The sequence below is a fragment of the Dipteris shenzhenensis genome, chromosome 18 (assembly GCF_047967505.1).
Source record: "Dipteris shenzhenensis isolate YYH24624 ecotype China chromosome 18, Dip_SZ_1.0, whole genome shotgun sequence".
In the NCBI taxonomy this organism is placed as follows: Eukaryota; Viridiplantae; Streptophyta; class Polypodiopsida; order Gleicheniales; family Dipteridaceae; genus Dipteris; species Dipteris shenzhenensis.
The window spans coordinates 37,037,371-37,063,246 of record NC_141613.1 but is presented as its reverse complement, the minus strand read 5'-3'; the positions used below and the strand labels follow the sequence as shown (position 1 = coordinate 37,063,246).

At 43.5% G+C, this 25,876-nt stretch overlaps 1 protein-coding gene across 6 annotated transcripts in view; it reads left to right on the top strand.

Moving 5' to 3' along the window:
* LOC147891182 (uncharacterized) overlaps positions 1 to 25,876 on the top strand; it is a 161,213-nt gene that overhangs the window by 23,668 nt on the left and 111,669 nt on the right. For 4 of the 6 annotated variants that reach the window (XM_087390085.1, XM_087390084.1, XM_087390083.1 and 1 more), the window contains 4 exons: positions 6,955 to 7,241; positions 7,637 to 7,692; positions 18,299 to 18,403; positions 21,985 to 22,087. In XM_087390085.1, coding sequence (XP_087246211.1) covers positions 6,962 to 7,241; positions 7,637 to 7,692; positions 18,299 to 18,403; positions 21,985 to 22,087 — 544 coding nt within the window. In that variant the 5' untranslated portion in view covers positions 6,955 to 6,961. Of the gene's footprint in view, positions 1 to 4,408; positions 4,556 to 6,954; positions 7,242 to 7,636; positions 7,693 to 18,298; positions 18,404 to 21,984; positions 22,088 to 25,876 lie in introns of all 6 variants that reach the window. The other 2 variants (XM_087390081.1, XM_087390080.1) reach the window with 1 other exon arrangement.

Genomic DNA, 25,876 nt, shown 5'->3' with positions numbered 1-25,876 from the left:
AGCGGGAGATGTGACGAAACATATTTTCACAGGCTCCCAGATCCTCCATAATCCTGCCTGCGCGTCGCCCATCTACGAATCTCATCGAAGACCACCCGTAACACGAGCCCCTGTTAAGCCTTCATTCCGTCGTAGACCACGGGCAGCAACACCTCGTAATTCGTCGATCAGCCCGTCGCGTGGAGGTCACGAGCAAATATTACAAACAGTCACCTAACACACCGCAAGCTCTTGCTAGCCAACGCGGGAGGACCACCGAACAGATATGTCGTTCATCGTCACGCCTGCACTCCAACCTGCTGTCCGCTCCAAGATTCGTTGATCAGGTATCGTTTGATTACCAGATCCTTTCACTCCTTCGTAGGTCTTCCAATTCGACGCTGTCTGCGTAGGCCAGTGCCGATCAAGCCTCTCCGTCACACCCACGAACAGTCCCGTACTTGCCCCTCCTCCACACGCAACTTCCTAGCCTGGGCTCTGATACCAAATGTTAGACTCTTCTATTTTAACTACAGGCAGATCACGGGAGTAGCACCAATATTTTTCCACCCAGCCAACCTTGTTGAAGCGTGAGAGCTCACAGAGAATCCAAAAATCCATATTCACGTGAAAGCCCACTTCTCCTTCTCTCACTAGCTCCAACAAGCCCCATCTCCCTAGATGGATCTAGATGCCACATGTCATCATTATAGGGCCTTACTAATGCATCTTTTCACCCCTCTCTTGGGCTACTTTAATTTCCTTTGCCCCTAGGCACATTTCTTGCATTAGGCCCTTAGCCTTAGATCCACCTAGTCTGGTGCTATCAACCCTCACCTAGGACCTTGACATTAATTCCCTCCCGATCATTTACATGAAGCGCAAACAGATATATTACAAACCGAGATCCTTTAAGGGAAATGTCGACTGATTCTTCCGAGGTCATGCTACCTCGGCTAGAGCGTAACAAAAAACTTCATAAATTTAACCAAATAAAATAGAGGGAATAAAGAGTTGAAAGCCCCTTGGTATATCCACGTGAACTACACACGCTGGGGTATGCTATAAGCGCGATTCTGCGCAGTGTCAGCAACTGACTCCACCAAGGTATGCTTCCTGCTTCTAAGGGCCTGTTCACGCGTAGGGCCTCGAGCTAGGCAACGTTGTGGTCCTCTGTCGATCGAATTTTTCGATGCAGCCCAATGTCAACGATCTGTGGTAGTTCGCAGTCAGAGCTTCACAATCCTCTGTAAAATCTCGTCAATCGCCAGCTCTTTTTGCACGATCAAAGTGGGCTTCCTCTTGCTTCAAAGAAGCTGGCTCTGTATCCAATCGAGGTACTATGCAAAAAGTCAAGGCGTTGTGAAATTCTCGATGTTGGAATGAACAGTGGACGACGCAAGTATCACGGGCCAAAATTCCCTGGCCCTAAGCTAACCGTAAACTAGCGGGTGTCCAAAATTTCCTTCACACCTGCCTTCCGAGATACCATGTTACGCTCTAGCCGAGGTAGCATGACCTTGGAAGAATCAGTTGACATTTACCTTAAGGATCTACGTTTGTAATATATTTGTTTGCGCTTCATGTAAATGATCGGGAGGGAATTAGTGTCAAGGTCCTAGATGAGGGCTGATAGCACCAGACTAGGTGGATCTAAGGCTAAGGGCCTAATGCAAGCAATGTGCCTAGGGGCAAAGGAAATTAAAGTGTCCCAAGAGAGGGGTGAAAAGATGCATTAGGAAAGGCCCTATGATGATGACATGTGGCATCTAGATCCATCTAGGGAGATGGGGCTTGTTGGAGTTAGTGAGAGAAGGAGAATGTACCTTCACGTGAATAATTGGATTTCGATTTCTCTGAGAGCTCTCACGCTCTAGCGAGGATTTGGCTGGGAGGAAATTTTGTGGTGCTACTCCCGTGATTCTGCTGTAGTAGTAGGAAGTTTGTATCATTTGGTATCAGAGCAAAGGTTTGGCTGCCTGTCTCATGGAGCCACGATCAGAAGATCGATGAAAGCTTATGCTTATGCCTCGCGATGCCCAACTGTGGACAGTCCTTTAAAAAATCATGAAATGGTTCTTCCCTCCGTAATCGGTGCAGAGCGTGAGCAGGACTCGAATAATTCTGACCTGGGATAGATGCAATTGCCAGGCAATGCACAAATGAGGCAAGATGCGAAAAGTTTCCAATCTTTTAACGGTCGACCGGAAGGCGACGGCACTAGAACAAAAGCACAAAATATGATCCAAGCGACACCAGCAACATTGCAAAGCACCTGCGGGAAGCTTGCTGCGATGCCTCGAAGCTGAAAATCGCAGTTTTGCAGTTGGTGTCTTAAGCAAGTTCTCGAATCATCCCCGAGAGAACCATTGGAATGGAGGCATGCGAGCTCTTAAGTACCTCAAAGGAACTCTTTGACTATGGCATCACTTATAGATTGGGAGATTCCTTGATTGGCTACTGTGACTTGTATTGGGCAGGTGATGTTGACTCCAGAAAGTCAGTTTTTGGATATTGCTTCTTACTTGGATCTGGGATTTGTTCTTGGGTAAACAAGAAGCAACCCATAGTGGCCCTCTCTTCTACAGAAGCAGAGTACAAGGCAGCTTGTTTCGCTGCATGCGAGGCAGTTTGGCTCCGAAGGATCTTGGCAGACATAGGAGTTCCAGTAAGAGAGCCTACATCACTCAAGTGCGACAACTAAAGTTGCATGGCCATCTCTAAGATCCCTGTGTTTCATGCTCAGACAAAGCACATTGAGATTCAGTACCACTATGTACGGGAGCTGATCCAAGATAAGATCGTTGATCTGGAGTACTGCTGCATTGAGAAGAACTGTGTTGACATCTTCACCAAAGCTCTTGGGAAGGAACATCTTATTCAACATCTTCATGAGCTTGGCATTGGGCTAAGAACTTAGTTCACCTTCGGGTGGACATTGAGAGGGGGTGTTGATATATGTGCAATGCTCACCTCTCATATGTAACCACCAATGTTCCATAGTGCCCTTTTGCAAGGCCCCCATTATGAGGAGAAGCCATGGTATGAGCACTGGACATTGGTAGGATCCTAGTTTTGACACTAGATGAGATCTTATGGTGACCATTTGATGGTTAGGAGATGGTAGAAGGAACAATGTACTCCTCGGGGGTTTGGAGGCAGCGTCCCCGATCCTGGGGGTCTTGGAGCAACGCTCCTAACGACGGGGTCTGTCGATAGGCCCCGGCCCGCTACAGTATGCCCTCCGTTGCATGCACGCAAGCATTTGCGTGCGAATTTGCTTACGCGCGCGTGGTCCATGGTCGGTGGTGAATGGTCTTTGGCTGGTGGCGAAAATGTGCCACCGTCCTCACACTTAGTCACACAATGCACTAAGTCAATATGCATGTGCCACCGCCAGCCCACCAATGCGGTGGAATCGGTCTACTACGAAGGGCTATATAAGGAGGCCACTTCTCAAGACTCACCATAGAATGCCAATATCCCTACCTCAAGTCCTTTTCCATCCAGAGTCTGTCTAGATCGCCATCGAAGCTCTACTGGAGAGCGCACGGGTGGACAGCACCATCAATTGTATCTTATTTGGTGATACAATTTTTTGTTTTGCTCTATTGTGTCTTTTTTTTGGTTATTGTACTAGCATTGTTGTCAAAGGATCTCTCCGTTGCGTCGTATTTCTATAGCTAGAGGGGACGAATAGAGGCTGAGAGAAAGGGCAGCTAGCGAGGGGGAGCTAGAGGGGAGAAAGAGAACACGACAAGGGAGCTGTTGGGGAAGCCTTTTGCCTCTCTGAAACCTTGCCATCTTAGAGAAGAGATGATGGGAAAAAAAAAGGGTCCATGATTTACCGTAGGAGCGAGGTAATTGGGCTTGTGTATATTGGAAAAAGAAGATTAGATATGGGCAGAGATACTTCTATATACATAGACAGAGGTAGAGGAAGAGTTAGGGAGCATCTTCAAGTATAGGTGGAGGCAAAAGGTCTCTTCACATTAGAGTATATGTAGGTGAAAAGACCTAAGATAGCCAGGGTCCAACTGCCATTGATACAGCAATGGCCCGAGTGGGGTGTTAGAGTGGGCTTGGACACAATTGCTCTTGCAAGGTTTGGCTTTAGGTCCCTGTTATGCAGTAGGTGCTTTCTGCGGCTTGAGGGTGGAGTGGTAGTCTAGCATTTAGGTGAGATGGGTCGAGTGTTCAGGAAAAAATGGGATAAATAAGTAAATGTGTGATGTCCTTTTCTTGTTGTGGTGTCTAAGAGTTATTTTTGTAGTGCTCCAATTGTCATCATGCTTTGTAGGGAGCCTGTATACCAAAGGAGTATCTTGGATCCCCTTACTGGTGAGGAAATCAAAGAGCAAAGCTAAATGTTTGACGAGTATGAGCCGAATTATTTGCACAAATAAAGGAAGCGGATGATATATTTCAGGTTGGCTTAAGCACATGATGAAAGGGGGATCTAAAAGCAGGGGAATGCACAAGGCCAAAGCATCCACTAGCCTTGGTCACATCGGGCTTGGTGGAGGAGTGTGGCAATGCCGAATCTATGCCTCACAGGGGCTGAAAGCATCTTAAGGTTAGGGAGCTCCAAAACGGCACACCACCCACATCATGTATATTAGGTCACTAATTCAATCAGTTTTAGTGTGTTATTGAGTTTCCTCGCCATATGTTGATAAAAAATCAACTAGTAGTCTAGAAAACAATCTACAATTGAATGGGCAAATCGCCACGCTGTCTATTGGACGACAAGAGCAAGAGCAACATTAACAACAACACAATCAATAGCAACAACACTGATAACAACAAAAACAAAAAATGATGATGAAAATAACCATACTTGCATGATGAACTAGCTGTAATCTCTTATCATATGTTTCCTTTTGTACTCTAGTGTTCACATGATATTGAACCTCACACGATTGCAAACACATACCTCCATGCATGCATACATCCATACATACCATGCGTGCGCATAATTCATACATCCAAGCTTGTACATCCATGCATGCATATCTTTAAAAAAAAAAAGGTAGAAATATATGTCTTTTTGTATTGTGTTTAACAAAGTACTCTTTTTGCATCGCGTTTAGGGGGGTTTCACATGGGGGCGGACGTCCACGCAAAAAGTGATTTTCGTCCAATCAAAAATCATGCTGGTCATAGAAGGCTTTCACATGCGGGCGGACACCACTCTCCAAAAGACGAGTTGGCATCCTAGTCACGCCCGGGCAGTCACAAAATTATGGGCGGCCTGTTAGGCACGCCCAAGAATACGACCGCTTGAAAGGAGCCAATCAGTCACGTCGCCAGGACTTGAACCCAGGCCCACCAAGCTTCCATCCAAAAGATCTACCAATGGCCCAACTTCCTTTGGTGATATTTGGAAAGCGCATTTATGACTTTTTTCAGAACTCATCCGCCTATTGTGAAAACGTATGTGGATGTACCTTCATGGACACGTCAAAACAAGGTGGACACCAATTTCAGGGGGCTCATCTGTCCACGGACGGGTGTGAAACCCCCCTTAGTTAGCAAACTACTCTTGTAGTAATGCCAGAGCATTATGGGAATAGCACAAATCTATGATCAATTGCTTGATTCTATTTTCGTAGAGCTTGAGATGGACTCCTCTCACAGATTGTATCCCACTCAGCCCCTGGATCGACAGGAGCTCCTTTGGGAGAGAGTCAGGGTCATTGGTTGCCTGGGTAAGGAATGGGCCACAGATCCTTCCAAATTGACCATTGCAGAGGATACTAGATGGAGACTTTGGATTTTTCACGGTCGACCTCTTGCGGAGCTTGACTGGGACCCAGGTGAGTGGGCATGGCCTGCGGTGGCATGCGTTCGTCCTCTTTCATTTTTCCAGCACTCGACGAGGGTAGGTTACAGGCTTCAGCAGAGAGACTCTCATCACCTACCATCTGCTTCCCAGCATTGGCACGCACAGGGACTTATTGCAGAGCTCTTGCAGAGCTACTAGACCCACTTTTGGGGCATCAGTAGAGCCAGGAAAGTCTCCTACTTTCTTTAGCTCACTATACATAGGGGCATACCTGTGGGTACTTGGCTTCAGCAGATGGGTAGACCCTCCTTGTGTATGCGTTGTCAGCTTGCAGAGGAATCTAGCAAGCATTGTTTATGGAGTTGCACCGGCTCTAGAGTGGTATGGACAGGTATATTCAGGTGGTTCTCATATGTTACATCTGAGTCCTTTCTGATGACTTGGGGCGCTGCCCTTTCGGGGAGAGGATCTGGAGCCTTTACTCTCTTTGAGTCAGAGCCAGGAGACCACGGTTTCTTCATGTAGTGTCGCAAGAGACGGGGTCCCACAAAGGCCAGCATCATGGAGCCGCAGGATTTACTTTTGGTACCGGTACCAGCTTAGGATTCCATGCCTACTTCGTTGCAGGGTCAGCCTGGGAGGTGATTTCCTGCATTACCCTATGGCGGATATGGTGTTCGCGATGTTCTTTTGTCCTTGGGGGCCATTTATGCACGGAGGCTGACACTCTCGCTTCCATTTGGGCGGAGATTATCTTCACTCTCAGGAGTCAGTGGGAGCGGTGTACAGGCACCTCTTTGGCAGCTCGTGGGAGACTTATATCCTTCATGAGGACATGGGACTGCTCATTATTTTTTCATTTGACCCCTTTTGGGACGTCGTGGCATTTTAGACCACCTCCATGGCTTTTTTGCCACATTGTTGAGGCTAGGGATAGAGTACTTTCTCTCCCACCTGTTGTATGATTTGTTTTGAATGGAATATATCACTCTTTTTCCACCAAAAAAAAAAAAAAGGCTATCTAAGGCAGTGCTCACAAGTATTTGTTCTCTCTTGTTTCACATATTGTTTCATGTAATACAATGATTCTCTTTTGTATAAGAGTGTTGCAGTCTCATCTCTCTGATCGCTCCAGTTCCTCAGGCGTTAGAAGACTGATGCAAGTCATTGCTTTGCTTTGAGTTCAGGGTGGAGATGCTTAAATGTGACAAGCCTGTCAAAATGAGTGCGAATAATAAACAGACACTTGAGAAACCCTGGAAGCAGAAGAGACAGAATTTGCAGGACAAAGACGTCTTTAAGGAAGTGGAAATCTTTGAAGGAAAGCCTGCTGCTCAAGGCCCAAGGTTCTTGGAACCAACGTCAGCAGAGAATGGCTACATACGGATCACATGTGCAGATGATTACAGTTTTTTGGTACCTGCAAGGGTGGTTGACTCTTTCAAATGCGTAGATGTTATTCTTCACAGCGAAGGTAGGTGGTAGGTTATATTCTTCATAAAGTTCATGTGCAGAATCCACTTGTCACCAAAGAGTGTTGTCTTTGTTGATGATGCTTTGTGCTTGCTTGGGATCATTGATTAGTTTTTATTTCTAGGGCCAATTTGGATTTCAACCAGTGTACATGTTTATTTTCCTTCTTATGGCACCCTTGTTCTTTGACTCGATTTGTGTTTTTCGAGGGCCATGTCGGAGTGGGTATTTCGTTTAATTTCAATTTTAATTTTTGGGGGTGAATTTTACTTTCTAAAGTCATTAATGCTAGGACCAAAAAGAAGTGGTCGTCGATGCTCTGCTAACAGCTTGTATCTAGCTTAGATTTAGTGATCTGGCTTGAGCCTAATTTTATTGTTAGTGGCATATCAACAGTTTCTTTCAAAGAGCGGCTGGAAAATGTCATTCGATTTCCTGACATGAGTCAAGAGGTAATCTCTTCAAACTTCAAAGTATGCGATAAACTGACATAAGCTGTTGCTATTTGCCCTTGTGCTTTCGCTTCACTCTTCTCTTCGCTCAATGGATTGATTTCTTCTGTCTTGAATTTTATAAAATTGTAGCAAGCTTCCATTTTGATGATGTCCATTGGAATTCAGCCTTTAGATCAATTGCAGTGTATTAGTGTTGTTTAATTTGTGGGTTCCGAGAGTGTATCACTATAGCACTGCCACTCCACCCGATCCACAAACTCCACATGTCTTTTGAGTCTCGTCTTGGTAGACTATTGTCTCCCATGTGTACCCATATACTACAGGTAAAGGGCACTCTGGGCTCCGACAAGTCTCTCTATAGAAAACTATATCTCATCCTGTGTATGACTTCAAGAAACTCACTGCATCTAAGATAAAGTACCGTGTACAGTGCATGTCATGGTCTTGGTGCTTTGAGTCTCATAGACTTGGTCTGCCTCTGTAAGGGGAGCATGAGATGTGCATCTGGGGCCTATTAGAAGCCGCCCATCTTGAACCACTACTCACCTCCCCCGCTACTATAGGAGGGTGTGCCTCTCCTCTACCTGCAAGGGTGCGAGGTCTTCATCCACATGAATCTGGGGGTGGTCTTGTAGTAGTGTCCACCTGCGTAATGCTACATGGCAAGCCTGCGTGTCTTTGAATCGGGACAAGAGGCTGCTTTCGAGTGGGGTGGCGACCTATGTGCTAGGCATCCTCAATCCTCCATAACGAGGTAGTCGATCGAGCGAGCGATGTCGAGCGAGCAGGACCAAACTAGCGAGCGAGGAAGCGAGCGAAGCAGAAATGGTTGGGCTACCAACACATAATCCCACTGTATGTATGTACTCACCATTAATAAATATTTATAGTTCTTCCTCAACATTGGACACGATTATAACATGATTATAAGATAATATTGCAATAGCACATTGGTGATAGTGTTCTATATTCTCATGAGATAAAGTTGAATAGAAATGGTTTGGCTATCAATAGCTACTACTCTATAGTTGAAGTGCATCATTTGATAAGAACGTACTTATGTTAATAAAGATTTATAGTATCGCCACAATTTTGAAGATGATTATAACATAATCTTGCAAGTCTACATTAGTGATAATGTTATTTATTCCAATGCAATGAACTTGCATAGAAAGGTTTGGCTACCAACTAGTATATAGTTGAAGTGCACTATTCAATAAAAACTTCAACATTGAACATGATCATACATAATATTGAAAGTATTCTAGTTGTCATTATACTACAAGAAACAGTCCTGAAGAAAGGGACTATCAGCTACAAGCATAAGAAGATGTCATTATATGACAAGAAGGCAGTATAATCAAGATCCCGAGCATGTAAGCAATCATAAAACGATTGTCTCAAAGATGCACGCACACACTTTGGTTTTTGGGTTGAAATTTTTGATGCTTTATATTACACAAAAGCTTCCCTTGAATGGGGAGCTCAACATTACATCATCAGCAGATTTCATTTTAACCCTTGTCTGCATGGGTGAATTCCAAAAAGCCAGAAATGCTTCCCAAAGGTAGCAGTAGGAAATCTAGCTCACAAAAGCTGCCGAAGGAGATCCAAGAAATCACGAGTATGTGGACAATGCCAAAGGAGATGAGGCACATATTCCCTTGGAGCCAAACATATGTGACAAACAGTCGGAGCAATATGTCTTCGTGCCAAGAGCTGCCCATATGGAAGAACCCCTAGCATCACCCGCCACAAAAAAATCTGCTGTCGAAGAGGAACTTTGGAACTCCAAAGCTGCGGCAATCTCCTCTGCCACCACTTTGCCGTGCAATTCATATACAAGAGTTGATTTTCCTTTTCTGAAATCCAACAAGGTAGGTACTGTAATGTGGGACAGCCTCAAGGGGCAGGCTGATGAACCTGGGGAATGAAGAGTCCAATCTTCAAGCCTATCCTCAAGCTCAAGTGGTGGCACCGGCAGAAAGGGTTGAAGCGTTTGATTAATATTTAACCATATTGTCTGGCAGCCAAAGGAAAAGATATCATGGTACTGTCATCACGAATCACATCAGCCACAGAGCGGATCCCTTTGAAACTGATAAAGTAGGAATGTTTGGTTCCTGCAAAGCCAGCGGGGGGTCAAAGACCTTTGACCAATGTATGCTTTCAGCTCTTAATGAAGTGCCTTGCAAAGAGTTGCGGCCATGCCATTCCAAGTGGGAGAGGATATGCTTCCAATCGAAAAATATTTTGGAGACCAAAGGATATCCTTTGACCTTGCCATGAATACAACCAAAAATAAAATCCCACTGTTGGCTGCCAATATCCAAAAGTAGAGGTGGTGAGATGCAAAAGCAAATAGCGCATCATGGCAGCCCAAGGTTGATCTCCTTGCAGAAATCGCAGCATCATTTTTTCCTTATGGGCAAGGACATGCATGTGAATGTTGAGAATAATGAAGCCTCCATGCATCTTTGGCTAATAGAGACGTTGCACTGAAAGTAATCTCAAACTTTTTCCGGCCATGTTTGGAACGCCAAAAAGTTTCCATAATGGCTGACATAAAGTATGTAAGATCTCCCCTGCCAAACATGATCAAAGGGGTAGAACATATGCCATCAAAATAGATTGGACTATCTAGAGTCGAACATGCAATGGCCAAGTTGCTAACTTCTAGTGTTCAGGCTTTCTCTTCAATTTTGCAAGTACCCAGTCAGTTTGTTGGCAACGAGTAATCATCCATCCCAAAGGATAAACCAAGATGGCGAACTAACTGAGTAGGTGGGACTGTTTTCCTAGGCCATAAAAGACTATGCCAGTCTTAGAGTGTAATGGCAACAACGTAGACTTCTGAAAATTCACTTTAGACCAGCAACTAGGCCATATAATGATAGAGCATGCATAAGGGAAGAAAGATCCCTTAGAGTATTCTTTGGAGTAAAAAAAGAATCATCAGCATATGCTTGAGCAACCATAGTGCGACTTCCATGAATCTCCAAGCCATGCAACATGTTTATAGCCACAAGATGATTCATGATTGAGGCATTGGATACGTGGCTATGGCATACAAAAGCACACTAAGTGGGCATCCCTAGCGAACCGAACAATGGAGAATCCAATTTTCAGAAATATCCCCAGACAATACACATGCAGCTTTGCTATCATTGTATAGCCAGTAAATAACATGTTGCATTTCTTGACGAAATCCCAAAGCATGCATGGTTTGCGAGATGAAATCCCATTGAACCTTGTCAAAGGCCTTGGCAATGTCAACTTGCAACAAGGCACATTCTGCTCCGTGTATTTTGCATAATCTATCCCGACATAAGCACTAGCAATATTTTCAGTGATATGCCTGCGAGGAACAAACCCATATTGTGTGGGGTAGACCATCATGTAAGTATCCTTTGATGCGATCGACCACCATTTTGGTGATTATCTTTATAAATAACAGGCATGAGGTGATAGGTCTCCAATTAGCCAATGATTCACATCTTTGCTTCTTTGAAAGGAGCTTGACAATACCTTTCTTCCAAGAATCCGACATTTGTTGGTTTTGCCAAGCGCAATTGATCATATGCAGCAAAGTAGACTTAAGGGCATCCCAATATGCGAGGAAAAATTCAACAATGAGACCATCCCATCCTGGAGACTTCCATCTGCCATAGGATTTTATTGCATCAGATAACTCCTTTTCAGTGAAAGGTTTCTCCAGATTCAAAGCTTGTGCTGGAGAAACAATAGAAAAGACATGCTGCAAAAGCTGTCGCCGTGTAGACAGAACTTCCTGCGACAAAGGGAGATTTGCATGCCCAAACTGTTGAGCAAAGTGAGTCACACAAGTTGTAGCAAGTTGTGATCGAGAGGAAGTCCAACAACCACCAGGCATGAGGACTTGGCAAATACTTGCGGATTGCCTCTTGTAATCTCTTTTGACGAACAACCTTTATCCAAAAAATCCCTCTGTCTTGCTCGTGTCTCCCATTTAGTAAATTTTATGTGATCTTTGCATTGTAGACAGTGTTTAGCCCAGCATAAAGACACGCTTTCTTCCAAAGACAAAGGCCGAAAATGACTAATTTCAATCAATGTTTTGGCAAGTGTTTTTGGCCTGAGCAACTTCGTCTCTCAAGCTCTTCATGTAAGTTTTGCCATACCGAGTAAGATTCGGGAGTTGGTATATCTGTACCCAGAGAATGCAAAACCTATTAGAATTGCCATTTGGGCGAGGTGGACCTACCACCTTGCCCAGTGATGCTACATTTTTTGGCAAGACTTCTACCCACACCGGGCAACGATGCCTGATCAGTGCTTGGTGATCCGGAGTAGGCGACCAGGGCAAGACATGCACCATTTGCTGCCCATAAAGAGAGGAGAATGCTCTAAAAGCATTTGTTTGTGCTGCTCATTGGCCATGATAACTTCAAAAAACCCCTTAGCTGCATGATGCACCTTGCGAACAAAATAACCTCCCAAAGTTCTTGTTAACCAGTTGCCCACATCAGCTACAACAAGCATATGACCCGGAAAGAAGGTAATGATAGCATGCTTAGCATATTCTTGTACTGGGTCTACTATTTCATCAACTCCACCATTATTCCCACAGTGGAAGGAGCAACTTCGAATTCAGGACTATACAGAGAAGCTTGATTTTGAAATGACAAAGCTTGCTCACGCAGATATAGCCCTAGGTAAGGCTTGGCATTCTAGGAAGAATCCAACCATAGATTGGAAAAAGCACATTTATCAATTCAAGATGAATGATGTGCTGTATGTCTTACGAGGTGAAAAAGATATACCTCAAGGACCGTTGGTTTCCGTAATGGAAGTTCGAAAAGCTTAAGAAGAGTTTTTGTTTCTTTGTACAGTGTCGGTACAGCCGATTGATGGTTCTTCGGCTAGCACCGATGTTACCCAAAATGGAGAGATGGCCAAGCTGGTTGATCAAATAGCAAAGGAGTTCTCTGATTGTTTTAGGGATGAGTTACCTTATGGGTTACTTTCAGAGCGGAATGTTCAGCATAAGATTGAACTAATCCCGGGGGGTAGAACCTGTAAATAGACCTCTCGATAGATTAAGTTTTACCGAAGAAGCGGAGGTACGAAGACAACTGGAAGAATACCTCAAGCTGGAGCATATTCAACCTAGTTTCTCACCTTTTGCTTCGCCAGTGATATCACTATTAAGCACAAGTATCCGATGGCTCGGATCGATGATTTGCTAGATGCGTTACATGGGACCGTAATTAATCCTTTCTTGTGTCTTCAAAACCTTCATCCAAAACATCAAAACCCAACTGTGCCTCTTGAGAGTTGTAGACAGGGCCATCTTGGCCCAAAGCTTGCTTCCCAAAGCCTGCTTCTGCTTCTTGTTTGAGCTAATCTTTATTTGTTGAAAGTCTTTTCAAATTCATAAGCTGCCATCGTATTTGAAGAAAGAAGAAAATCTAAGTCCTAAATTGAGTAAAGCAAAAGTCCTTTATAAAAAAGCGAAGAGCTGATTATATCAAACCTAAGAGAGCTGACAACAGTATACTTGAACCTATATATTTTTGATATCTAGAAAGCCCCAAGATGGGAAAACAACACAAAAACGACAGCAAAAAAGAAAGCAAGAAAAAGGATTTGAACACGCCTAAAGAGACCAAGGAGCGTAAGCATATGGAGTTGATGCACAGATTGGTAGGAAGCTACAGAGAAACGAGATGAAATACTAACAGTAGGTTAAAACGAATTTCGAAGTGAGATAATAACAACATGGTAAAACTAACTCCCATGAAAACTGACGCAGGTCTAAGCACACGTGTAAGGGGGCTGGGAGCAAAAACAGGTGGCAAATTTTGAAAGCTACAGATTGAGGGCTAGCAGAAGGTAGATGACAACGAGAGCCAAGTGGAACTTACACGCAGCAGAGGGAGTTTGATGAAAAAACCTGCAACAGATAGGCGCTACACATATGCTGCACATGATTTATCCCCTACTGAGGGTGCTCGTCTATGTTAGGCTAGGCATCTTTACAACGTGATGATCTTAGGAAAATTGAAAAATGGGAGACCAAGGCCAGGCTAAGAGCTTTTTTAGATAAGGTGTGCTCATCTTAGGAATTTTCAAAAGCTTGTACCATAAAAGATAATATGAAAACATTTGCCGGGTTAAAGATGCTGGTGGTAATTGGACCACCTCATGGGCACAGTTAGCCCAGGCTTGCGTGAGCCACTATGCCAAGTAGTTCGGGCATGTTGCTCTCTAGTCACAAGATGTTTTGTCGGCATGATAGGAAATTCTTTGGCATGTGTGCCTAATTGTGTCTCATAAACATGCCATCTAAATTGAGGCACCTTTTAAAGAGAGAGAGTCGAAAGATGCAATAAGGTCATGTGGCAAATAGAAGTCTTCGGGCTGGAAGGGTCTCACTGTAAAGTTTTTCCTATTGGGATGCCTTTCACGTACATTGCTATCAATCCTGGTTGGGAAACACAAGAAATGCCAATCCTTTGCTGACTGGAGGCTCATTACACTTATGTCAACCATCTACAAGCTTGTTGCTAAAGATGGTGGTCACCGTATCAAAGGTTTCTTGCATGATGGGCTGCATCGTGACCAGTATGGGGTCATTTCCCATAGACATATTATAGATAATATTTCTAATGTTTATGTTGGAATAGAATATGCAAAATATACACAACAAGATGTTCTCTTGTTACAAGTGGATATTGCCAAAGCTTTCGACATTGTGCAATGGGATTTCATCTTGCAGACTATGCAATTATTGGGGTTTGGGGAAAGATGCAACACATCATTTATTGAATGTATCATGATAGTAAAGTTGTTGACATTCTCTCCTTTGATTTTAATTGACGTTTAGACTCTTTGCCATTTAGTACGTCAAAGATGCCCTCTTAGTGCCTTGTTATATGCAATAGCTACCCATCCCATGCCTCTTACATGGATCACCTCGTTGCCACATGTAGCTTGCATGGATTAGAGGGAAGTTGATGATAGCACAAGCATATGCTGATGATTCTTTCTTCACTCCAAAGAACACAGAGAAGGATCTTTCCTAGCTCATGCATGCTTTATCATTATATGGTTTGGCAGCTGGTGTCACCATTTGGTGCTTCTCCCAAGAAATAAAGAACAATAGAGTTGACCTCGGTCAAAGAATGTTGACTTTGGTTAATGAGAATAAGTTTAATTGTTCTTACTTTTGCTTTGCATTGGTAAATGAGAACTGTTGGGATGCCCACAAGGGACTAGGATTAGTCGAAGAACTATGAATGCATGCATTTCTCTAACCTTTAATGGGTTAAAGTGTTGGTATTTGTGTAGGACTTGGAAAAGTGCAAAAAGGCACACGAATGATGGGGGAACTACAAAATAGCAGGTATCGCAGGGCCAAAAAGCACCAAGAAGATGGCGCCATTAAAGAGGGCCTCATGAGGTTCTAAAAAGAACATAAAAGCTGCCCCAAGGTGGGCTATCCAAGAGCCCAAACACTCGTATTTTCTTTGGTCCAAAGGGCTGCAAACTGTGGGAGATGTGCTTAATGACACATGTATTGTGATGTTTTTTCGTGCAACAGTCATACAATTTGGCTTGGGACGACATTATAGATCCCTTTGGAAATACTGTCACAGATGCCCCATTATTTTCACTCAATACCTCGTCTTGAGCTCACACATTGTCTCAAAGACGGGCTCTTCATTCAAATGATTTTGGTTGTCGTCCGTTGCTATTGATTGATGTAATAGTTGCTAAGTTGTACAAGGTTTTGTTGCCGTCCCCTTAGATTCTAGCTTATGCTTGATCTATGACACGTAATGCATCGTGGTGGCAAAAAAGATTGCAACAACTTTGGACTTGCAAACTTCCGCTTCGTCAATATTTTTTTGTGTGGAGGGTTATGCTTCGTGTTCTATCATTTGACAAGATCTTGGTGCGTCGACATATTGCTCTTGCTACTTGTCACATATATAACGCCGCGAGAGAGTCCATGGCCCATCTCTTCTGGCATTACATTGTGACTCGTGACTTTTGTTTTATCGTAGCAGCTTCTATGTGTACGTTTTCCTAGTGCTCCTTTCGGCAAGCTCTTCTGGTTATTTTGGGTCCACCTTGTTAGGTAGGTATATGATATTTTTTTCACTTGGGTTCGCTATTGGGCACTTTGGACTCTATGGAAAGACGAGAACCATAGAGTCTTTGGTGATCCCTCCCTAGCCAAGTTTCATTTCTACTAGGCGACTCTGTGGCGGCAATCATTCTTTGAGTGTCTTGTGGCCTTGATCTGGACTATCCTACACACTTGTCTTATAATGCCATCTTTTGATGTTGTAGTTGCATGTTCTCTTAAAGGGACTGCTTTTCGTAATTTAAATACAAACAGACTTCACAAAAAAAAGAAGTGTGTGTATGTATGTGTGTGTGTGTGTGAATATGAATATTGAGGATATTCAAACCACCATGCATCTTTGGTGAACATAGATGCTTCATGGAGAGTAATTTGATTGTTTGTGTGCTCGTCAGTTAGATGCTTCTACTTACATGTCTTATAATGACATTTTCTGATGTATTAGCATGTTCCTTTTCTGGGAACTGCTCGCTGTAATATAAAGTTTATGGATTCCACAATGTTTGGCTCCAAGGGAATCTGTACCTCATCTCCTTTGGCATTGTCCACACGCTCACGATTTCTTGGATCTCCTTTGGCAGTTTTTGAGAGCTAAATTTCCTATTGCTACCTTTGAGAAGCATTTCTGGCTTTTTGGAATTCACCCATCCCTTTTTTTCGACGCTCTCTGCAGCAATCTTTCTTTGATTGTCTGCAAACTCATTATATAGACTACAATGTATACTTGTCATATACTGAGATCTTCTGCTAATGTAGTGTTGAGCTCCACATTCAGGGGAAGCTTTTGTGTAATACAAAGCATAAAAAATTTCACCCAAAAAAAGAAAGTGTGTGTTTCTCTTGCCTCTCCCTTGGATTCAATCATGGGCAAACCATGTGTGGTCTATGCTGCACAATGCAAGGTGGAGGAGGGTAAGATTGCGTCAACTCTGGAATTGCAAACTCCATGGGAATGGGTGGCTCATATATTTTGGCATTGTGAGGATTCTCGAGATTTTCTTATATTTATGGAAAGGATCTTGCAGGCTTGCTTTTCAGCGACTATCTTTGGCAAGCTATTTTGATTGTTGGGATTGCATCCTGACCGGCAAGGATATGATCTTTTCATTTCTTGGGTTCGGTATTGGGCTCTATGGACTCTTTGGAAGGATAGAAATGATTGGGCTTAGGCTGTCCTTTTATGACTGCATGCATGCGGGCCAATTAGATTACTCTCAGTACCTAGCATATATGCAAGTTTTCTGAATGTGTAATTGCTCTCCTTCTTGGAGACAATTTTTGTTAATATGATTATTTGGATTTACCCAAAAAAGAAACTCTGTGTGTGTGTGTGTGTGTGTGTGTGCGTGTGTGTTTTCTAGAAGCTATGCCTTTTATTGTGTAGAATAAGGATGTTCCTCGGTCTTGTGCAGTTAAGTATAAGCCTACAAAACTACCGGCTATGGTTCAAGATAAAGGTAAGGCCAAGGTTGTCCCTGTGAACAATAATTCCACTTCTGTGCCTGCTACAAATTTGATTAAGAAAGGGGACATGGATAAAGCCTCCAATGACGGCTGACAGACTCAAAGGAAAATACTCATTCCTAGGCAACCTCCTCCACCTCGCACATGGACTGGGGCATCCTCCAAATGGCCATACACCCTCTGAAAATTCTGGAATGGGTATTACTTGGGCTGCAGTTACTGCTAGTCGTACCCTTTAAAAAAAGTGTATGTGTTGCCAGGTGGAAAATTAGTTAATGGCCATATGGGGTTTAGTGGGTTTTAGTGGCACTAGTGTGGGGGCCGTAACAGTGTTTTTGGTAAAATCCACCTCCACTATGGAGTCCCAAGGGAGGTAGGGAGTCTTGGGGGCTTGTGGATGAGACTTGTTTCATGCCAATCTGGTCACTGGAAGCCGGGTTATGCAAATGGGTTGGGCAAGGTCGAGTCCCCATAGGGGTTAGAATGGTTGGATTGATGAAGGGTTAAGGTGTAACTTAAAAAATAAGGGTCTAGTCGAGAAGGGGGATGGTGAGTTCTAGCAATAGGGTCTGGTGGATAAGGGGGATGGTGAGTTCTAGAGAGAGAAGGACAGATGCGAAATGTGAGAGGCAGTGGATGTGGAAGAGGAGTTTTGCAGTTTGATGGGGGAAGATATGTTTATTTTTTGGGAGAGTGTTCACTATGTACATGGTCCTTGTATGGTTTTGGATGCAATCGAAAGGGAGTTCAGTTTTGGACTTTACGCTCTCTCTTTCTTCTTTCACGTGTGCTTGGACCTGAAGATATGAAAAATAAAAATATCACATTATTTGGTGGCTTTGCCCGGACGGCATATTGGTCACCAGCTTAGATAATTCTGATGTCTTACATAGCATGGTGAAGGTGGGGAAAAAACCTTTGTTTATAAGGAAAATATTTTAGTTTAATTATGAAAGATGCTTTCAATTTAATTATGACAGATGCTCACATATAAGTTGTTTGCAGGTCATGGAGATTGTTCTTCGTTTTGTCTTCATCGATCACTTGAATAAAATCAAAGCTGAGAAATATTGGGGCTCTGAAAGCCCACGTGTTGTATTCCAATTTGAGGTGCACAATCCAATCACATGTATTTACTAATAGTTAGATGTCTCTACATTATGCTTTTGTTTCTCTTTATAAAGGGATAGGTACTTGTGAAAACTTTAATCAAGTGGTGTGGTGTTGGATATGAGATGGCAATCTTAGATGTGCAATATTCCATGAAGACCCTTTTTACCCTTGCTCTTTTAGTTTTGTGAATTCATTTGAATGTAATTATTTGTATACATTAATAATGTTTTCCAAGACCTCTAGAAATATATTTGTAGGAAGAAATTCAATGTGATCACATGCAACATCCTGTTTATGTTGTGTGAAAGTCTAGGCCTTTCAACCCTTGTTACCTTTTCACGGTGTGTGAAAGTCTAGGCCTTTCAATTCTTGCTACCTTTTCAGCCCTTGTTATAGTGTGACTGTCTAGGCCTTTCAACCTGTCACTTTTTCATCAAGAAATGAAGTAGAAAATTTTCTTTGTATAGCCATCTTGCCGGTATACTTAAAAACTTTATTTCTAAGAGGTAGATGGATGATACATCTGATGCAGCCTCTAATAGACAATGCATTGGATAATATCCTCATGGGTTGTAATAATGAGTCAACACTTAAGCCAATTTTTGGTATCCATGTCTCTTTGTATAGTTCATATCTAGTGGGTTACTCCAATTAAACTAATCTACCTAGGCTCCCCTATATTGTGACAGTTGTCAACTAAATTTTATTGGCCACTTTTGGTTTGTTTGGTCACAGTGGTGCAATCTAGGGACTGCATTTTTCAGCGTAAGAGGCCTATGAAGAACTTTCTTTGGAAAGGACTTGATGGGTCCACAAATGGTAGAGCCAGAGTGGCCTGGGAAACCTTGGTTCTTTGGGCCCAGGAGGGAGGGCTAAACATTATTGCCTTGATTTTCAGTGCAAAGCTTTGCTTTGCAAGCTCAGGGGACTTATGCCCGTGAGGAGCCTTGGAAAGGTTTGTTTCTTCGATGCATCAGGTCTTGAAACTCCCTCTTAGGTGTGATTGGATGGAGAGCACTAGGTGGATCTTTCTTCTGCAAACATCAGGATGCCTTCTTCCCTCTTATGGCTGCTGTTGTTAGAGCTTGGAAAAGCTCAAAAACTTCAGTTATATAGAATGATTCTATTTTGGGTGACATTGGCAGACCTCTTGGTTCCTTGGGGTATATACAGTGTTCCAGGTGGGAGGGAGGTCCTCTTCTTCTTAACGGTTTTCAAGGGTCTTCCTTGAATATTTTACCTAACTCGTGATCTTGGAAGTAATAGTAGGAAGTTTTTTGAGATAGGTGCAGCTGTCCTTCTGGAGTGGGTCTCTATAGATGCAGGCAGCATAGATATATCAGGTGGGTGGGCTTCTTTCTCAGGCACAAGTGTCTCTCTCCAGGCCATAGGTCTCTTGTCTGACATTTGAGAAAACCCTTTGGTCAATAGTGTCTACTTTGGAGGCTGCTTTCTGATGCACACTTGGAGCTAGTAAGAGTTGTCGGCTTTGTCGAGCAGTGATACTTTGCTTCTGGCTGCTATGTAGACCCTCATCCGAGGGACCCCTCTTGGTTTTTGGAGGCATTGGCCTTCTGGGGGTGTCCCTATAAAGGTTCTTCAATGGGATCCAGGCAAGTGGGAGTGAACTTAGCAGACAACCACGGAGAGGGTGTTCCCTTTTTTTATAGTAAGTAATGCCAGAAAATTTGAGATTACTGCAAGAGGTTGGAGACCTAGAGCTCATCGTTGGGAGAGCTTCCAGATCACCTTGGAGATTTAGAGATCCTTTTGGAGGAGGCTCTGGAGTTTCCTCAGTAATAGAAAAGTCACTCTTGTGTTCTAGCTCTCTATTCATGGAGGGATTGCAGTGAATCTGTGGAGGAGCATTTTTTGAGCTGATCCCCCTCTAATTCTCGGTGCTTATCAGCTTATGAATCTACTCAGCAGTATCTTTGGGAGTGCAAATGGGATCATTTGGACTGGGGTAACAGAGTGCTTGTTTCGTCCGCCCCTTTCTTCATTACTTGAGGTTTAACTGCCAATCTTTCTAGAATCCTCCTGGGATTTCTCGGCTCTGCACCATGTACAGTTTTGTTTACTTCATGCTATCCCCTTTCTTAGTATAGACTTGCACATGTATTAGTGGACTCTTGTTGGGAGATTGTAACGAGCATCACTGCCTGGCATATTTGGAGATCTAGATGCACAGAGGCTATTGATGGCACCTAGGTCTACCCAGCTCATACCTTGGCCAGCATATGGACACATATTGTACACACGTTGATGACTATTTGGTCGAGAATGCAGGTTCTTTTAGGTTTGCTTCGGCAAGGAGGACTTTTTTTTCCAGAGAGTGGAGAGGTGGTCATTTCATTTCTAAGACCATCACATGAATGACATAGCGTTTCCAGCCACAATCCTAGTTCTTGCCAAGTTTTTCATTCGTTCAGACTCTTTGAGTGGTATTTTACCATTGGTTTTCATGCTCCGCGTGATGTATCAATGCTTGGAGTTTCTTCGCTCGGCTGTTTGTTTCATACTAAATAGAAGATTTCAAGAAAATAGAAAAGAAAAAGAAAGAAGCAGCTTACACACTAGTAGAGTACCTCACAAATTTCTCTAGCAGGCAGGGCTTTGGTTCTCAAGCATGTAAGACTAGCGACTGTGATACCTGGCTTTTTGTACCGTGTCTGATCTTCGGAGCATGAGGCAAGTCCATAGACTATTGCATAACTTTTTCTTTAGCGGCAGAAATGGAACTCAGGATACAAGAGCTAAAGTTGCAAATTAGGGCCTTATTGGCGAAGCTTGTGGTGAGGTCCTTCTCCAGGACGTCAATCTTGGAAGCAAGTTCTTCTTCACGTTATCCGCTCCATTCCTAATCATAATGGTTAGTACCATTGGCTTTTCTCCCTGGCTCACAGGACCTACACACAGTCCTGTTTTATTCAATCTCTCCTTCGCATGTGGGATGGGTTGAGACTTCTGTTGTGTTGTGTACACCCCACGATGTTGAGAGGAGATACATAGACAGCCTCTTTATTAGATCTCTCTCATTAGATCGATTGTGGCTATATCTTTTGAGAGCTGAAAGCTTGCCGGGCACTTTGTGATGGAGGCATGCCTTCTCAATGTGCGATTAGTTTCTGTCAGGACCCAAGTCAAGCTTAAAGACCTTTTGGTAACGTATTTACGCCTGGTTCCTTGTTTCTCTTTCCTTCTTTTCTTCAATATTTTGTGGCTCAAATTTAGAAAGGGCTCAAGATGAAACACTCTCTCAAAGTGACATTTAGGAAGAATCTTTGTGAAACATGCTGCTACGTTGCTTAAGATTGTGATCCTGTACAGCTTGCTATTTTACTGGTGTATGGATTTGACAAATTCAATGGTTCATGTGCAGCTGCAGTGTAGCAATAAGCTTAGCGAGCCTAGAAAGTATATACCAGGGGCACACCAATTCACTACTTCAACATATTTACCATTAAAATATCGCCATGAATGTTTAGTTATCTTCAAGTCTCTTGTGAAATTTGGCTACTGATCCCATGTAGGTGTCTGTTTTCTTAGTGACATGCTTCAACTTTGTTTTGCTGAAGGTGGCAGCGGGGCAAGTCATGGAAGTTATACATGCAGCTCATTTTCTGGGTGTAAAACCTTTGCTAGGCGTAGCTGCAACAATGGTAGCGCACAACCTTAAAGGTCAGCTCTCCTGCTCATTGTTTTAATAATAGATAAGATATGTTCAGTAGCCTTTGAGACTGCAGATATTTCTTCTCAGTATGGCGTCTTTCAAATTGTATTGTTACTTATCATTGTTAATTTGTTGATAAGTTCTATCATGTCTGTTGCTAACAATAGAGTAAGAAAGGGTAAAGATGAGACTAAAGAATCCAGATTCCATGAAATAAGTCAGCCTGCTCTCAGAGTTCTTTAAGATTCTTTCAGTGTTACCAGAAATGTTTCGCGAAACACACTTTGCAGGTTTTGTTTAGAAATGTTTCCAGAATTTATGTCTAGAAATGCATTCTATTTATACATAAAAAATACATAATATATAAATTATATAAAATACTGTATACATAATTATCAATATACAAAGTCTCGCATATTGACTCTCTCTCTCTCTCACCCGCTCTCCTGTTTTAGCCAAGACTAATGCGGGGTGTATGGGTTGGAGGGCCCTCATGAGGGATCACAGCCCCTAGATTGTGATGCTTCAAGTACCTGTCCAAAAAGAAAACAAAGAAAAAGTTTGGATTAGCATCACAATATGGGGAAACAAAAGGATAAGGGGAGAAACAAGAAAGAGGACAAGATTCCAAAACAACTGGCTCTAGAGGACATCAACACACGTGTCAACAAGAGCGGGCTAGCTGTGGACAGCAAAGCAATAATGAAGAATGCTACAGTTGCCATCTCAGATGGTGCCATCCTCCTCCTCCTCCTCATCAACATCTACTTCGGGGTCCCCAACATCGTCTTCGACAACCATAGCGGGGTCTTCTACCTCAAATCCGACATCCACATCGACTAATCACGCCAGTTTCACCACCTATTTCACAAACTTCAGATATCCATACTGGCTTACAATACTCTTTCTCTTCCCTCTCACCCCTCCCCTTAGCAAACCCTCTTTCCAGTATTCTATTGGAGTACCCTCATCACTAGTATCCCCTCTTTCTGCTCACTTCATCGATCACCACCAACTTTGATCATTCTTAGTCCTGTTGCTCTCTATGGTGCTTAAGAGCACTATTGATTTGATTTTCATGTCAAGTCACACGGATATTATTACTCACACCAACCTCCCTCCTTCTCCGTTCTCTAATTCAATACTTCATGTCTATCCCCTATAACCTGTTGCTCTCCCCCAAGGCCACATATTCCTTAGTTATCCTTGCCCCACCCCCCTACCTTTGTACCAGCTCCCTTCCGGTCCGAGATTCGAGAGGACCAGGCTACCCTTTGGCTGATCCATCAGATTTTTGGGAGTCTTTTCTCATGGAGGTCCACATCATTCGTGCATGTGAGGTGGAGCTTACTTGATTTGCACAGGAGCAGGCCCGTTTCGCTCACGAGCAGGCGCTTGTTATTCAGTAGCAGGCAAGTCTCATCCAAGAGCTCATTCAGGACATCGTAGAGCTCAAGAAGGAGGTTTTTTCTCTGAGCATGGCCTCAGGGGGCACACCAGGAGCAATAGTGGAGGCCCAGAATAGCCACCATGTAGTCGGCCATAGCAGAGACTTCCAGATGGGTGGATGTATTGAAGCGGGAACCTATGTAAGCAACCGTTTTGGCTACCCTTTTGTAGCAGTAGCAGAGGACCACTAAGGCTCTTAAGATCAGAGTCCAAGGGATTCCACGGACAGGGATCTCACAAGGACCACCTTTGTGGCGATCACATTTGGGAGCTAGATCTATCCGACACAGAGTGGACTCGAGTGTAGAGATTACAGGTTCTCTTGTTGTCACGGATGATCCGCAGCAAGCCATTTGTTCGTCATTAGATCATTCAGGCTGAGTTCGGGGCTTCCCTATTGCAATTAGATGTGGCATTTCAGACTATCACTTATGTGTAGGGCATGCGGGCATATGGCTCCTGTACTGCAAGGCAATGTAGGCTACCTTAGTTGGCATTAGCATCGTCTATGGCATTGGCAGCTTAGGGCGATCAGAGATGCTGGTATGTACACACATGCAGATGGTTTGAGAGATTGGGTTTCCATATAGAAATGCTGTCTCCCTTTCAATACAGCATTGATGGCTTGTTTGTCTCGTTTTGGGGCAACGAGTTCAACCTGATCATTTGGGAGGATCTCTTACAGCTACACACACTCAGGACCTGGTTGGCACAAACATAGCTTCCTGTGAAGCTCAGATTCTATCGGGACCACTGCCTGCACATTTCTGAGGAGGTTTCATTATCCCACCAGGGTACACCCAGATGCACCTACCACACTCACTCAGGATTGCCATTGGACAGTTCTGCGTGTCATCGCACCGACTCCGTATCGAGAGTGGGGGAGCGGATGGCCTCCCCAGAGAGAGTCGTATCTGCACCCTATGTGATCGGCATGAGGTGGAGTCAGAGGAGCACTTCGTCTTTTGTTGCCCAATCTACTATGAGATCCGTGGACGATACCACTGCCTTTTCAGAGATGGATTCGTGGGCCTCTCCAGACCCCTCTCATACCTAGCCCAGAGATGCTTGGCCGCTTTCATTCACGAGGTGGTCTGACATAGGGAGTGCCTCATCAAATCACAGAGATAGGAGCGGGGGGCCTTACTTGGTCCATCCGAGAGTATGTTCACAGAGTTCTTCCAATCAGAGCATGTTAGGCCCACGGCCACAGATAGTAGGAGAGGCAAGGATCCCGAGATCGAGATGCGGCACACCCGATAGAGGATAGACACACATATCACACTCACTGACATGTCTTCCATTTTTAGACTTGGGGTACGGACGATTGGGGTTACCGTGGCACTTGTCAGGTGTCGGATAGCTACCAGGAGGGCACGACGGACCTCTCATCCAGATAGCAGACAAGCATCAATCATGGGCTTCTTGCCTACACTATCTTGTCCATCATCGGGTGTACCTTGACGCTTGATAAGAGTGCATCTTCCATGGGGATGTCGATGCCATGGATGTTTTATGACTAGGGTGACATGTATGATGAGATCATTGACTATGTCTATACCATCGGTCTTTCGAAGACTTTAATAAACTTTCTTTCTTTCTAGCATGGGTTAGGATACTCGCTTAGTACCTCCACCCTTTTGCTCATTGTATCACGTTTTTCTATTAGTCTCATAGACCCATCGGTCTTTAGTAGACTTTAATAAACTTTCTTTCTTTCTTTCTTACACACACTCTCTCTCTCTCTCTACACATATACGCAGCTCGTACACATACACTCACATATGCATGATAAAAAACCAAAAACACATACGCGTACAAAAAAATGTTCACATACATAGGCTATAGTACATAGTGCACAAGAACCATTTAAACGTGGCACAAAATGTTAAAAAGAAAGACCCTTTTACAAAAAATTGGGATGCCTTTTCTTTTGGGGAGGGGGGTGAGTTTTGTTTTTTGCTTTTTATGTGTGTATGTGTATGTATATGTCTATGTGGCTAGAAATGTTTTGTCGCCATTCAACTTGGTGAAACGTGTTTTTTGGTCACTATGGATTCTTTGATATGTTTATCTCCCTAGTCAGGGATTTTGTATTTCTGCCAAGGACTACAAGGGTCCCCTTTGCTTGCTGCACCCTCCATTGAAAGAGATCAATATTGAACATGATCGCCTTGTACTTCGCTAGTAGGAATGATTACAATGGAACAATTACAAGCAGGTAAGTTCCAACTCATCTAATCACATGGATGGCTTGACTTAGTATGCGAGTTTGGGACTTTTTTAATGCTCATCACTCTTTTTTCTCACAAATATTCGGGGACAAGAGACCAAAGAGGAGTTGAGGG